This window comes from Anomaloglossus baeobatrachus, chromosome 5 (assembly GCF_048569485.1).
Source record: "Anomaloglossus baeobatrachus isolate aAnoBae1 chromosome 5, aAnoBae1.hap1, whole genome shotgun sequence".
Classification (NCBI taxonomy): domain Eukaryota; kingdom Metazoa; phylum Chordata; class Amphibia; order Anura; family Aromobatidae; genus Anomaloglossus; species Anomaloglossus baeobatrachus.
In genome coordinates, this window is record NC_134357.1 from 86671581 (window position 1) to 86687324 (window position 15744).

At 42.4% G+C, this 15744-nt stretch overlaps 1 protein-coding gene across 1 annotated transcript in view; it reads right to left on the minus strand.

Moving 5' to 3' along the window:
- ARID5B (AT-rich interaction domain 5B) overlaps positions 1–15744 on the minus strand; it is a 447066-nt gene that overhangs the window by 348288 nt on the left and 83034 nt on the right. The window contains exon 3 of the mRNA XM_075348661.1: positions 5720–5945. Within this exon, the coding sequence (XP_075204776.1) occupies positions 5720–5945 (226 nt within the window). The remainder of the gene's footprint in view (positions 1–5719; positions 5946–15744) is intronic.

The window sequence follows — 15744 nt, forward strand, 5'->3', positions numbered from 1 at the left end:
ACCCACAGCGGATCTGCCCACGTGTACAAGACCACTTAAAGGGAACCTGTCATCAGAAATTTCGCCCAAAAGCTAAAAGATTCCCCCTCTGCAGCTCCTGGGCTGCATTCTAGGAAGGTCCCTGTTATTATTGTGCCCCATGTGAGACCAAAATAAAGCCTTTATAAAGTTCTACCTTTTTGTATGCAGCTTCTGTAAATATGACACGGGGGCGGGCTCTCTGCCGTCCGTTATTCTGCCTCCTGGTCCTGTATGCCGCCCCCATCGCTCCTTTCCATATCTGATGCACCGCCCACTGCTCCAGCCATCCCCACGCATGCCCAGTGCCAGTCTCACAGGACTGAGCAGTGTGACCGCTGGTGACGTGTGCGCAGGCAAGTGATTATGGACGGGACTGTGACTGTTATCAGCAAGTACCCGCCCATAATCTCGTGAGCGCGCAAACCTCTCCAGCATTCACACTGAGCTCAGTGTAGATGCTAGACTGTATGGGCTGCTTCCAGGGATGACGTCCCATTGTCATGTGATAGTATTTCGAACACGCCCCTATCACATGACAAAGGGACGTCATCCCTGGAAGCAGCCCATACAGTCTAGCATCTACACTGAGCTCAGTGTGAATGCTGGAGAGGTTTGCGCGCTCACGAGATTATGGGCGGGTACTTGCTGATAACAGTCACAGTCCCGTCCATAATCACTTGCCTGCGCACACGTCACCAGCGGTCACACTGCTCAGTCCTGTGAGACTGGCACTGGGCATGCGTGGGGATGGCTGGAGCAGTGGGCGGTGCATCAGATATGGAAAGGAGCGATGGGGGCGGCATACAGGACCAGGGGGCAGAATAACGGACGGCAGAGAGCCCGCCCCCGTGTCACATTTACAGAAGCTGCATACAAAAAGGTAGAACTTTATAAAGGCTTTATTTTGGTCTCACATGGGGCACAATAATAACAGGGACCTTCCTAGAATGCATCCCAGGAGCTGCAGAGGGGGAATCTTTTAGCTTTTGGGCGAAATTTCTGATGACAGGTTCCCTTTAAAGTGGATTTTTCCCTTTCATTTCACTCAATGGATGAATGGGTATTGTGCCTGTAATTGCTGACTACAACCTCACTCAAGCTCTTCTAAAATATCCATCTAAGGCACCTAAAATTTTACGGTCAAGTTTGCATCTTTATCTTTCGAATTGGGTAACTACAAATACCATATTAAATGAAAAAGGGAGTTAAGGGTGCACTGAAAAAGAAAAATCTATAAACCTATAATTGACAATGCATCAGATTCTAGAATGAAAGTAGTGTTTTAATAACCTCAACCTAGAACATATTCCGCTCAATGCCTCAAAGGCTTTCAATAAAATAGTCAACCTGTACAAGCATATTTTCTTGGCTTAAACAACAATCCAAAGAATATAAATGTAGTCTGACTGTAATGACATATTTATAGGCCAATAAAGCTTACACTCTCCTTTTTGCTTCACTTAAAGGGATATTGTAAAAGGCGCTGCTGGGGAAAAATAATTAGATTTTTTTTTATTTTTAAACCATTACCAAATGAATTACAACATGATGTTAAGCTGATAAGGTTTACACCACATTGCTGCTGCAGCTCCTCACGAATATTATTCATTCAGCCTTTTTTTACCTACTATTTGCAAACGAGGCATGTTTTGTGATCACAGATGCTACCTAGTTCTACAGAAAACATGCATATACAGACATTTCTGGTAAACAAAAGCATTAATCAGGCTGACACACATTATGCTACGGTTTCCGACACTAGTAAATTATATATATATGAGAATAAAGAACCATTTGAGCTTCATTTTACTGTTCAGAAATGGAATAATGTTTACAATAGGTTTATCAACTTTGTAAGAATAATGCATTACTTAAGGAGTCTGTCCACTACTTTAACTTTGATGGCCTATCCTTAGGATAGGTCATAAATGTCTAATCGGCCGGGGTTCGACACCCGGCACCCACACCGATCAGCCGTTTCCGGGGCTGGTGGCGACAGCAGGCGGCCGGAAATGCTCAGTTCCGGAGCTGCCCCATTTTCTGATAGCGGAACTGAGCATCCGCCTCCCATTCAAATCAATAGGCGGTTACTATGCAGAAGCAATCCACAGCCGCTATCAGAAGACGGAGCAGCTGCATAACTCAGCATTTCAGGCCACCTGCTACCACTGCCGGCACAGAGAACAGCTGATCAGTGGGGTTGCAGGGTGTCGATCCTTGGCCGATTAGACATTAATGATCCATCCTAATGATAGGCTATCGATTTTAACTTACACATTAGATGGCAGATGGCCAAATAATGCTTCAGCCAATCATTCAGCTCACAGTCATCTCTCCCACTTTTCCAAAGTCAATTCTAATATTTTTATATATTTATTAAGAAAAATGAATTTAAACTTTTGCTGCCTTTCTCGCCAAATTCCGCATTTAAACAACGCTCAGCAAATTCACTGATGAAGGCTTTGGTCCGAAAACTTGTTTGTCATTCTGAAAACTTCTATAAAAGGTTTCTACTTTTATGTGCCTTGTCTTCAACATTCTCCATGGCAGTGCACCAACAATCCTCCTTGCCATTTCGCCAGTACACAGGGCTTTTCATTTCGGCCGAGCACTCATGTGTTCTCTATGAGAGGCGCCGATGGGCCTCAATGCCGCCGTCTTATCTCCAACAGAGTAAAGAAAGTGACAGTCCAAAATTAGATAGGCCTAACCGTTATCTCCCCGACTATCAAGTTAGTCAACCCCATAAATATTAGGGTGTTGGCCAAACCCTTCGATCTCAGCAGGTGTGGAGGACATTTCTCTCTTGTGTATAAGTAGCATTGCTTACCGCCTTTACTATAACCTTGAGCTTCATTCAGATCACTGCTGGATTTAATTGGATTCAGTCCATGGCCAGCAGACACACACAAACCTAATAGTTCAGTTTTTATCTAAATCCGGTTACAGTGTATTGCGGTATAAAGATATCACTTTCCAAAATGCACATCACCAGAGCAAGCACTGAGCAGATACTGCGGAGAATAATTCAATACACTTCCAGGCCCCTGTTCACACAGGTTGGATCTCCTCATGGATTTATTTGCCAAATATGATAACAATAGGCATCCAGGCCCATATTCACACAGGTTGGATCTCCTCATGGATTTATTTGCCAAATATGATGACAACCGGTATCCAGGCCCCTGTTCACATAGGTTGGATCTCCTCATGGAATCCTCCTGTTAACATCCACTGAAAAATTTCAGTGCACATTTTTGGAGTCTGAATAAAAATCAGAGCAGAAAATAGAAGATGCTCCTTATTTCATGCAGAAAAGGAAAGGAATAACCCAACTGAAGGACAACGAGGCACAGCAGAAATCTGAGAGTGCCCCTCGACTCTGTCCGGCAGCTTCTTGGCTTCACCACTGGTCTCTGATCACCAGACATCAGCACTGACATGCTGACAACCAATCACTGTTGTTTCGCCATGTCATCTCTGGGGGGTTTGCTATTAGATCATTTAGTATTTTATAACATTGTAAGCTTTTGGTTGCGAAATAAAAAATCTGAAGCAGCTGGTCACATTTCACCAGAGAATGCTGACCACTGACGGATACCAGTAAAAAGAAGAAATATGAAAATCACAAAACTACTGAACTAGATGATAGACAAATGTAATCCATTTCTATAAAAGTGCTTTTTCCTCCTCCACATTTGCTGAGTGATGCTTTATTCAGTTGAATGATCATTTCTGGGCAGGAGATGCCATATTCAGCAGAATAGTCACTTCTGGCATTGCAATATCTGATTCTATACATGCAGCAAAACTATATATACCCTTGCAGCACCAGTAATTTTAGGACAGAACGTATTTACCATAGACAAAAAAAGAACAGAACACGTCAAATAGAGAACTCACGAGCAGAATGATTGCAAGAACGAACGGAAAGATTTTACTCTTTAAATCTGCCTGTTTAGAGCAAACATTGAAGATAATAATCATACACAACCGTTCCCAGCTTTATATACCGTCACTCTTAAATCAATCTATCATGGACCACAGAATATTACATAGAAACAGCCGTGTCACAAAAATAACTGCTAACCGAACCGTGGAGGGGCACATGGCAATCATAGAGGGGGCTCCCATGCACAGGAGTGACCTCTGCAGGTAAGAGCGCATAAAGGCTAATGAATATATACAGTATGTATATATATATATATATATATATATATATATATATATGGCAGTCATATATTACTTGGCCAAATACAGCACACAGCGATTAATGAGTGCCTAGATTCCAATATTGCTGTAAAATCTAAAAACATAAGGTACTTAGCGATTTTTGATCAATGAGTGGAAAAGCCATCAAAAACGCTAAGAAACTTACAATTTTAACTATATAGCAATATTAGAGTTCATGTATTAATTAATCACAGTGTGCTCCCGCACCATGTATGTATATGACTATATGTTGGCCACATAGCAGATTTGCACACCTGTACGTTAACTGAACACTAATCGTGTGCGGGTTCTATATTTTTTCTGTGTTTTAGTACATATTACTTGTCCTGTCATTTAATTGAATGACTGCATTTAAGACTAAATTGCCCTTGGAAAAACAAGCAACTCACTACAACGTCAAGTGTTTGTTCCCATATTAAAGGGGTTACAAAACAATGGCTGTTTCTTCCGAAAGATCACTAACCCTCTCCAAGGGTTGTGTGCACTGTAGTGCAGTCAGACTTATCGAGGTTGGCTACTACTTTTACATTGATGGCCTCTCCTTAGATAGGTCATCAACGGCTGACCGACCGGCACCTCCACCGATCAGCTGTTCTTGGTGCCGTGGCGACAGCGGGGAGTTGGAAATGCTCAGTTCTGGAGCTGCCCTGTCTTCTAACAGCAGCCGCACTGCCTCCTATTGATTTAAATGTAAGGCTGATGTACAGCACCCAGCCAAGGCCGCTATCAGTTGATACCGATCGGGAGACTTTTACAGATCGTCGATCATAGTGTCTTTTTATACAAGCATACCAAAGCAAGAAAACTATGAACAAAACTGAAAAAGCATCAACACAGCCTTAAAATTCCAAAACAGTCTTTATTCTGTATCTATTAAAATTTATACATGTCCATCAATTTAAAAACATAATATCCCTCTAACGCGTTTCTGGCTGAGAACCCTTAATTATACGATTAAGGGCTCTGAGCCAGAAACGCGTTAGAGGAAAGTTTTTAATTTGATGGACATGTATAAATATTAATAGATACAGAATGAAGATTCTTTTGGAATTTTAACGTTGTATTGATCCGTCCTCAATTTTGTTTCTACTTATCAAGTCCGGAGTGAAGCGACTGGGATTTCTGCACCCGCAATCTAACAGTCCAGTTGGAAATTGCACAGTGAGGCTTTTCTAGATAATTTTTTTGTTGTTTCATTAAATTCTGAAGTTCATTCATTCAGCAAAGGCTTTATGAGGTTTTAATAAACTGTTTGCCTAGAAAATATCTTTAAAATTGTGCCAGTACAAAAACATACAAATGACTTAAAAGATAACCATTGCCTTATTACTCTATTACTTATGCAGCTAGTGCACTCATGATGAGTTATGGAATAAAAAAATATCACCTTAGTAATACCTAGCTAAGACAACACCTATAATAAGTCATCCCAGAAATGTGAAATATTGTGGAAGTCAATAGTTACCCAGTTCCGTCTTTTCTTTAAAGACATCCTTGAAGTTGAGGCCGCTATTTAGTGTGGATTGTCTGTATTTCAAAACACATTCTTTTTGCCCATTTTTTCCTTGTTCTTTTAGTTTTAGGGGTAAAGCTCGGAGTCCACACTTCCATTTTGAATAATCCGATTGTGCCCATTTCGTTAAGTCTTCAAGTTTGACAATTACTTTTTCTGAAACTGCAATTACTTCATCCTGTAAGAAGATAAAAAGAAACGGTCAAACTTGCATTTTACTATTAAAGATTGGTAAAAAGCAATATGGCAGACAGTACAGATCTTACAGAATGGTAAATCAGCCTAGTTAAGCGACAATAGATCCACTATCCCCCAAAAATGATGCTTAAAGAGAGATATGTGAATTGTCTGGGAGGCCAAAGGGATAACCCACGTTGGGCACATTGGAGATCTTCAGTATTAAAGAACTGAGAGAATTTTTACCACCTTCACTTTAAGGGATTTTATATTTTGGATAATCTTTATTTATCAAAATGATCCTTTGACAATAAACTGATGACATATGTCCCCCAGCTGGGACTCCTGTGATCAACTTTAATTTCTATCGACATTAAAGGTAGTGGACAACCCCTTATGATTCCACATATTTTCCCAAGGTGAAATTAAAAATCCTATATTCACCTCCTGTGTCGGCGCCATTCCAGTGGTGCCACGGTTCTTGTTCCTGGGTCTCACGTGACATTGTGACATCATGCAAGCTCCACGTCTAATCAGCTCCGGATTCTGTCTCTCCACCTTCGGACCAAACGAGCAATCAACAGGAAGTGAGCAGCAGCCTCCGTGCTCACTTCCTGTTGATTAAGTCATTTTGTCTGAAGTTAAGGAGACAGAAGCTGACACTGGTTGGACATGGGGATCTTGTGACATCATAGCACTAAGTGAGCCCCGGGAATATGAACCGCGGCACCACTGGAATGGCGGCAACATGAGAGGTGAGTATAGGCTTTTTATATTTTACTAAGTGAAACATGTGGAATCAGAAGGGGTTGTCCTAACAGTGGACAACTTTAAAGGTTCAGTTTCCCTGTCTCCCCACAACAGTAAAACTTTAGCATTATAACAGTACCCCTTAATATGAATAGGTTATCTTTGTAGTTAATGCAGGACATGTCCTCCAAACAAGAGCTTCCCTTTGTAGCCACTCTCCGCTCTGAGGATCCTGAGCAGAGGAACACAATTCTCTAATATTATATGAAAATGAGTTTCCTAACTAGACAACCCCATTAATATATGATATTATTTATCAAACATAACAAAATCAAACAAGCACAGACAACAAAGTAGCGCACGTAATATCCATCGCACCCTGAAGCAAAATACAACAGTGGCCTTCCAAAAGGAACAATGACCAACAGCAGAGACTTCGTTGCCTTTCGAGAACAAAGGCTTGAAGAATGGCATAAATCATTCAGCAGCTTTGATTTGACCTGAAGAGGTTGAGTTTGAAAACAAAATCTGTTTTTCTTTTGTCTGAGCATAGAAAACAAACACACATGTAATAGACTCATCGTCACATCGCTGAGGTATTCAAACTAGAGAAAACCTGGAAGATAAAGGATTTTCCCAAACATGCTTCCTTTGAGATGTTACCTGATTATGGCTCATAAAAGGAACAAATATGATACTGTATATAACCAAGTGACCTGGTAAATTTAACAAAGCTGCAAGATTTATGGGCAAATGTGTGAACATGTTCTTAGTCTGGAACGTAAGTAATAGCTTCGAGAAAGTTATTATGGATGGGACACATTTATTAATAGCATTATGTAACGTTTATCTGTAAAGGAATGGCCACTACTTCATTTATTGATGGTCTACCCTTGAAATAAACTATCATTATTGTCTAAGTGCTGTTGCGACACCCCGTACCCCCACTGATCAGCTGTTACCAAAGTTCACAGATGCTGCCGGAACACAGCCGCTTCTTATTGGTCGGTGGCTGACCCCCACCTTGCTATGCACCCTAATTTGGGATGTATTCCACCTGTCTAGATTTTGGCGGTTGGTGACTGTTCACATTCAGTCATCAGGCCCTGTCCACAGGCTATTTACTTCATGCAGCATTTGCTTGGACCTCTCCCGCCCACAGCCATGACTCAGTCATGGGTACGGGATTGAAATAGACCAGGTGAGTGCTGCTAAGAGCAGTTCTACTATTCATATGTGAGGCCGTATGGCACATTTTATAAAAATATTTTAGTGTAGGACTGCCCCAAATGAGATTTGCCATGACGTGGCGGGGTAGCTCAAGAAATTGCAATTTTTTGCCAAAAATCTCAAAATTTTTATAATAAGTACAGTTTAGAATTTTTAGTGCTGAAGTGCACATTTAGTGCTGGCTTTTTATTTTTATTTTTTCGCTTCTTCAAAACTGTAGTGGTCACAGCCGGGTACTGTAGAGCCACCCCCTATTCATTTGAATAGTGGGTGGGTGTTCAGTGCCCAGCTACAGCCACTATAGAAATGACAGAGCCGCTGTGTTCCGGCAACATCTAAAAACACCTAGCCGCCGATACTGGTAGCACTTTATTAGTGTGGTTGCTGGTTGTTGCACCCTCCACCGATCAGATATTGATGGCCTATCCTACAGGGTGCTTTACACGCTACAACATCGCTAACGATATATCGTCAGGTTCACGTCGTTAGTGACGCACATCCGGCGCCGTTAGCGACATCGCAGCGTGTGACACCAATGAGCGACGATCAATGAGCACAAAACCGTGAAAAATCGTTGCTCGTTGACACGTCGTTCATTTCCTTAATATCGTTGCTGCTGCAGGTACGATGTTGTTCGTCGTTCCTGCGGAAGCACACATCGCTATGTGTGACACCGCAGTAACGACGAACATCACCTTACCTGCGTCCACTGGAAATGAGGAAGGAGGGAGGTGGGCGGCACATTCCGGCCGCTCATCTCCGCCCCTCCTCTGCTATTGGACGGCTGCCGTGTGACGTCGCTGTGACGCCGCACGAACTGCCCCCTTAGAAAGGAGGCGGTTCGCCGGCCAGAGCGACGTCGCAGAACAGGTATGTGCATGTGACACTGCCGTAGCGATAATGTTCGCTACGGCAGCGATCATCACATATCGCACCAACGACGGGGGCGGGTGCTGTTGCTCGCGACAACGCTAGCAATCGCTAGCGATGTCGCAACGTGTAAAGCACCCTTATGACTGAGCCTTCAATGCAAAGTAGTGGCCAATCTCTTTTATACAAAAGACACAAAAAAAGTTTGAGGCTCTAGTCATGTCTGATGTGGTATTAATCTACTTTTAAATTACAAAATTACATCACAACAACATAGTAGGCGTTCTTGCATAGCTGCAACCAACAATTTACGAACATATGACTTGGCAGTGTAGCCAGTGTCTCTTAACACAGGCACCAATAATATGGTTTACAGCAAGGACTTGTGATTGTAAAATACAAAAAAGTAAAAAAAACATAATAATAAAAATTATGCAATTCTGTTATCCAATAAATGATAAAAAATAGATAGCACTAGTATGGATGAGCTTGATGGACATACAGTATAATAGCTGAATACAGTCTGAAAGAGGAATTGCCATCTCCAAGATCCTGTACCAGTATGTAGTAGGTTTAATAATAATATTAGCAATATTACCAATTAGAAATGCAGTATATTTCTTATGATTCACTATGTCGCTTACCTCATGTGCAGGGCATTACAGGACCTTAGGTATCCATGCTTATGACCACGCATATAGTGACAGGTAGGTAGTTAGTTGGTTGAGGTTATAACATGACCACAAATAACTGTCATTATATGCGAGGTTGTAACAAAGGATACCAAAGGTCCTGCAATGCCCTTCACATGAGGTATGAGACAGGCTATATCAAATGAAAACTACATTTCTAATTGGAGGTATTTGCTAATATTATTATTATTACACTTACTACATAATGGGATAGGAACTTGCAGATGGGAATACCCCTTTAATGCTCCATGCACATTAGATGAGAATCGGACTAGCTGACCATCCAGTGTTTATAGGTAAAAGGTGCTGGAAAGAAAGAATGCACAATAGGGTCTTATGCAGTAAAACAATTGCGGGAAGGAGGGGATGGACTCACTTTATGGGGTTTTGAGAGTCACAACCACCTTAATAGCATACGGCTGCAGCAGAGACCTACGTGGAGGATAGTCAATGGTGGAGAGAAAAGGGTTAAAGCTCCGCACGACTGTAGGGATAAAATCACAGAGGAGATAAATATAATTTATGATTTATTGTCAACACGTTTCAGAGCACTACAGGCTCCTTCCTCAGGACATATAATTTCCAAAGACAGTACTAAGGACCAGGGGGCACTCACTGCGAGTGGAAGAAAAGCGATTCCAACAGCTAAATAGGAAAGGGTTCTTTACAGTTAGAGCAGTCAGACTGTGGAATGCCCTACCACAAGAGGTAGAAATGGCAGATACTATAACAGCTTTTAATATAGAGCTGGATGATTTTCTCATTGCACACAACATTGTTGGTTATGAATGACTTAGTGACAAAATATATAATTGGTGGAGGAAGGGTGAACTAGATGGACCTAGGTTTTTTTTCAACCTATGTAACTATATATGTCCTGAGGAAGGAGCCTGTAGTGATCCGAAACGCGTTGACAATAAATCATAAATTATATTGATCACCACTGTGATTTTATCCCTACAGTAGTGTGGAGCTTTAACCCTTTTCTCTCCACCATTGACTATCCTCCAGTGGTTTTGGGGTCCTCACAACTTTTCCCCAATAGATGGTTTGGGGAGAGAGAAGGATCAAACAGCTGGAATATCAATGCCAGCCCATAGCTATTATTTTGGAAGGGGGGTGATAAACCACTCCCCATTGAAGTCACATAAATGCTCAGGAGGGAGGGATAGCCGTCTGCCGAACAAACATTTGGTCGATAGCACTAGCATGCTTTGCCTTATCCATTGATTTCAGTGAATAGAAAAAAAAAAAATGGCACAATTTTAAACACATAAAATTGACACTAGCCATGTATTCTATCCACAGCCCTACACAATATTGGTTATTTGTTTTACTGCAGAGAAGAGGTGAACTACTTTACGAGTTAACCTGACCCCTACATTTTCTGAAATGCGCCGTGCTTTCCCCCCACTCTCATACAGCAGTTTCTCTGCACATGAATGCTCAGGAGGAGACAAGGCAGAAACACTGAGATTCATTGCGAGGTTCACTTCCTACCATTATTCTAAAAATAATATTCAGCAATAAGACAACACACACAAAAAAAGGGACCTCCCTACGGGAATATTAATTATCCAACATTACAATCTGCTGTGAAAGATACTGTATGTAAGAGACTAACTGAGAAAAACCTGAAAAAGAATTGAAGAGATGATATGTCACGGATGTCTCTTTGCATTTGAGACTTGTGACAGATTCAGAGCTTGAAAGCCATTGCCATGCTCACCCCTGTAGTTAAATGTAGTTTCCTTTCCTTTGGGGCAGAGAAGGTTAATGTCACTATTCCTTGCCAGCAAGCATTCTTATTACCTTCCCAGGTGTTTCCGGTTTGGACCACTCCCAGTTCCTATATATACCCTCTGCTCCCAATAGAGGGTGCTGGTTATTCACTCGCATTTGGATGCGTGCCCTAGAGTTGTAAGGAGCTGGTGGCGCCTTCTCTGCAAGTTGCTGTGTAGGCTGCCGTCTTGGTGCTGACTGCAGCAATCTGTTGGTGTGTTTCCCCTGTCTGTCTTTCTTTTCCTTGTGTGTTGTTTTAGTACATTGGTGGGGCTAGTGTCCCTTACCTGTCCACTCACTAGCCAGGAATATTATAGGGTCACTCAGGGCTTCAGGTTTGCTGCTCGGCGATGGATGAAGAACCTACAGTGCCTACAAGTAGTATTCAACCCCCTGCAGATTTAGCAGGTTTACACATTCGGAATTAACTTTGCATTGTGACATTTGGACTGTAGATCAGCCTGGAAGTGTGAAATGCACTGCAGCAAAAAAGAATGTTATTTCTTTTTTTTTTTTTTTTTAAATTGTGAAAAGTTTATTCAGAGGGTCATTTATTATTCAACCCCTCAAACCACAAGAATTCTGTTTGGTTCCCCTAAAGTGTTAAGAAGTATTTCAGGCACAAAGAACAATGAGCTTCACATGTTTGGATTAATTATCTCTTTTTCCAGCCTTTTCTGACTAATTAAGACCCTCCCCAAACTTGTGAACAGCACTCATACTTGGTCAACATGGGAAAGACAAAGGAGCATTTCAAGGCCATCAGAGACAAGATCGTGGAGGGTCACAAGGCTGGCAAGGGGTACAAAACCCTTTCCAAGGAGTTGGGCCTACCTGTCTCCACTGTTGGGAGCATCATCCGGAAGTGGAAGGCTTATGGAACTACTGTTAGCCTTCCACGTCCTGGACAGCCTTTGAAAGTTTCCACTCATGCCGAGGCCAGGTTTGTCCGAAGAGTCAAGGCTAACCCAAGGACAACAAGGAAGGAGCTCCGGGAAGATCTCATGGCAGTGGGGACATTGGTTTCAGTCAATACCATAAGTAACGTACTCCACCGCAATGGTCTCCGTTCCAGACGAGCCCGTAAGGTACCTTTACTTTCAAAGTGTCATGTCAAGGCTCGTCTACAGTTTGCTCATGATCACTTGGAGGAATCTGAGACAGACGGGTTCAAGGTTCTCTGGTCTGATGAGACCAAGATCGAGATCTTTGGTGCCAACCACACACGTGACATTTGGAGACTGGATGGCACTGCATACGACCCCAAGAATACCATCCCTACAGTCAAGCATGGTGGTGGCAGCATCATGCTGTGGGGCTGTTTCTCAGCCAAGGGGCCTGGCCATCTGGTCCGCATCCATGGGAAGATGGATAGCACTGCCTACCTGGAGATTTTGGCCAAGAACCTCTGCTCCTCCATCAAGGATCTTAAGATGGGTCGTCATTTCATCTTCCAACAAGACAACGACCCAAAGCACACAGCCAAGAAAACCTAGGCCTGGTTCAAGAGGGAAAAAATCAAGGTGTTGCAGTGACCTAGTCAGTCTCCTGACCTTAACCCAATTGAAAACTTGTGGAAGGAGCTCAAGATTAAAGTCCACATGAGACACCGAAAGAACCTAGATAACTTGGAGAAGATCTGCATGGAGGAGTGGGCCAAGATAACTCCAGAGACCTGTGCCGGCCTGATCAGGTCTTATAAAAGACGATTATTAGCTGTAATTGCAAACAAGGGTTATTCCACAAAATATTAAACCTAGGGGTTGAATAATAATTGACCCACACTTTTATGTTGAAAATTTATTAAAATTTAACTGAGCAACATAACTTGTTGGTTTGTAAGATTTATGCATCTGTTAATAAATCCTGCTCTTGTTTGAAGTTTGCAGGCTCTAACTTATTTGCATCTTATCAAACCTGCTAAATCTGCAGGGGGTTGAATACTACTTGTAGGCACTGTATATAGGTACTGGCTAGGAGTGCAGGGTACAGTGGCAGGTAAGTGGACGAGGTGTCCATCTTCCCTCTCATCAGCATCAGGGCCCACCGTTGTTAAAGTGAGTTGATACACACGGCACTTCTGGGGTGGTGCTCAAGTAGGGTCCAAAACCATCTCAAGTAGATGTAGAAACTTGGCACATAGACAGCAGTGGACACCGCGTCATACCTGACTACGACAGTTGCCAAGTTGCTATACCTTCTGAGGACCCCCTGCACGCACACTGATGAAGGTCTTTGACCGAAACGTCTGTGCTTGTGCTGGTCCTACAAGTTCTTCTCAATAGAAGACCACTATTCACGTTTATCTTGAGTGCCAAGTTTCTATATCCACCGTTGTTAAAGCGTCCCCAGTGTACCCACTGTGGTGTGTGACATGATGATGATGATGATGATAATGAATTAATAAAAATGAATCCACAAAAAGGGACAAGTCCTGCGATTTCCCATCACGAGCAGAGAAGGATTTCACAGTGAATGAAGACTTTTAGGTCCATTTAGAAGCAAATGTAAGTTGTCACGCTGCGATGACTAATGGTTTGCTGATCTTTACAGAAATGAAGTAAGTTAATATAAATTCTTGAAACTCTGACTCATGTAAGAGCCGGCTCTTGTTTAGAACGTGTTTTGCTTTGGTTTTGGACACAAAATATTGATTTAAGCTTTCTACTGAAAAATAAAAATAAATAAAGCCAATAAAATAATTGCTTAAACCCATCTACCTCGGCTGATGTGCATTCTGCAGTCTCCCGGCACACACAGAGGTTATAAAGTGAAGGCAGTTTATTTTTCTATTCCAGATGTCCAAATATAGGACACTGGCACATTTTCTGAAAAAGCCCCGCCAACTGGAAGCTCTCATAGAAGCTAAGTAAATAACTTCCTAAAATAGTTCTGTTGGTGGCTCTGTATTTTTTGGGAATTGGAGGATGTTTCTGTAGTAGATTACATAAAGGAATTTTTATGCCAAAAGGTCTGTGTGAAAACAACTTGAATTTTTCTTTTCCTTTCACAGATGGAACATGAAGGGATAAATTAGTAGGTCTGTTAATGGAGGAAAGGTGTCACAAATGGGAAGATGTGACAAAAAAGGGGGGATGAATAGAAGGTGAACCCTATGCTGACCCTTAGATTAAGAGTACCCTAGGCTTTCTCTCAACCCAGGAGTACGCTTAATGGTAGCGAGGCCTGGGCCCCCAACGTCAAAAAATGCATGCGTTTATTAGTGCATTTTTTGCCCCAAGGTGCAGTTTTTGGTGCAGAAAATTTCTGCATCTAATCTGCAGTGTGCACACATAGCCTAAGGATGGTGGATAAATTGAAAAAACTATACTTGCCTCTTAGTCTGGCGCCTTTCCTCCACTCTCAACCCTGTGCTTCCCAATGATGATTTCAGCCTTTAGAATTCTACTAGAGTGGAAGAATAGTGTTTTAGAAGTGAATGTGAAAGCATCACCCAATCTGCAGATGCTAATACAGTTTCTAAAAGAAAACTGTTGGGGGACAGAGGGTTAAGAGAGGAGGAACGTCGCCCACCCGGGAGGTAAGTAGACATTCTTTTGTTCAATTACGCAGTAACCTAACTCCATTAATAAGGATTTGTCCAGTGATGGAAAACCCCCTTCAACTGAGCAACATACCATATTTTATTTATCTCTACTTAAAAGGGAAGTACACTACTCTGCAGTAGTGACCACATCTCTGTAAAACTGATAGAGGAGGCTTTTTGTAAATACTTTGTGTTGCCAATTCAGCCTCTGAGCGGCGCTATCGCAGTCCGGTCATCCCCATAAAGTGACCACCGGGGCTCCGTGACTTCTGGGATCTGATGATGTCACGTCAACTTCCAGTTGACCTGACATCACTGAGGCCGGCCCCAGTCTTCTTGAGTGACTGGGCTGTGGGTGTCGTTTTATTGCTCATCCCAGCCCAGGTTGACAGCGCAGCATCTCTCTTGCTTGTGGCGCTCTGCAGTGAAGGAGAGTGAGTGAGATGCTGGGCTGTGACGCCGAGCTGTGATGAGCGGTGAAACACAACCCACAGCCCAGTCACTCAAGAAGACTGGGGCCGGCCTCAGTGATGTCAGGTCAACTGGAAGTTGACTTGACATCACCGGATCTCAGAGGTCATGGAGCCCGCGGGTCACACGATGGGGAAGAAAGGACTGCGATAGCGCCGCTCAGAGGCTGAATTGGAAACACACGGTATTTACAAAAAGCCTCCCCTATCAGTTATACAGAGATGTGTTCATTACTGTAGAGTAGTGAACCACCTCTTTAAATAATGAATGAGCTCAAAGCATTCAAAAGATTTTTATCCATTACAAATACACTAGCACACGATTTACCAGATATTGTTTGTTTTAATTTCTCCGATATTTGTCCAAACCTGCTGCCTTAGAAAATTCTACAATTTTCTAAATAACACTGTATTGTTAAGAAATGAAGAAACTTTTTTTTTAAATTGTAGAGTCCACAG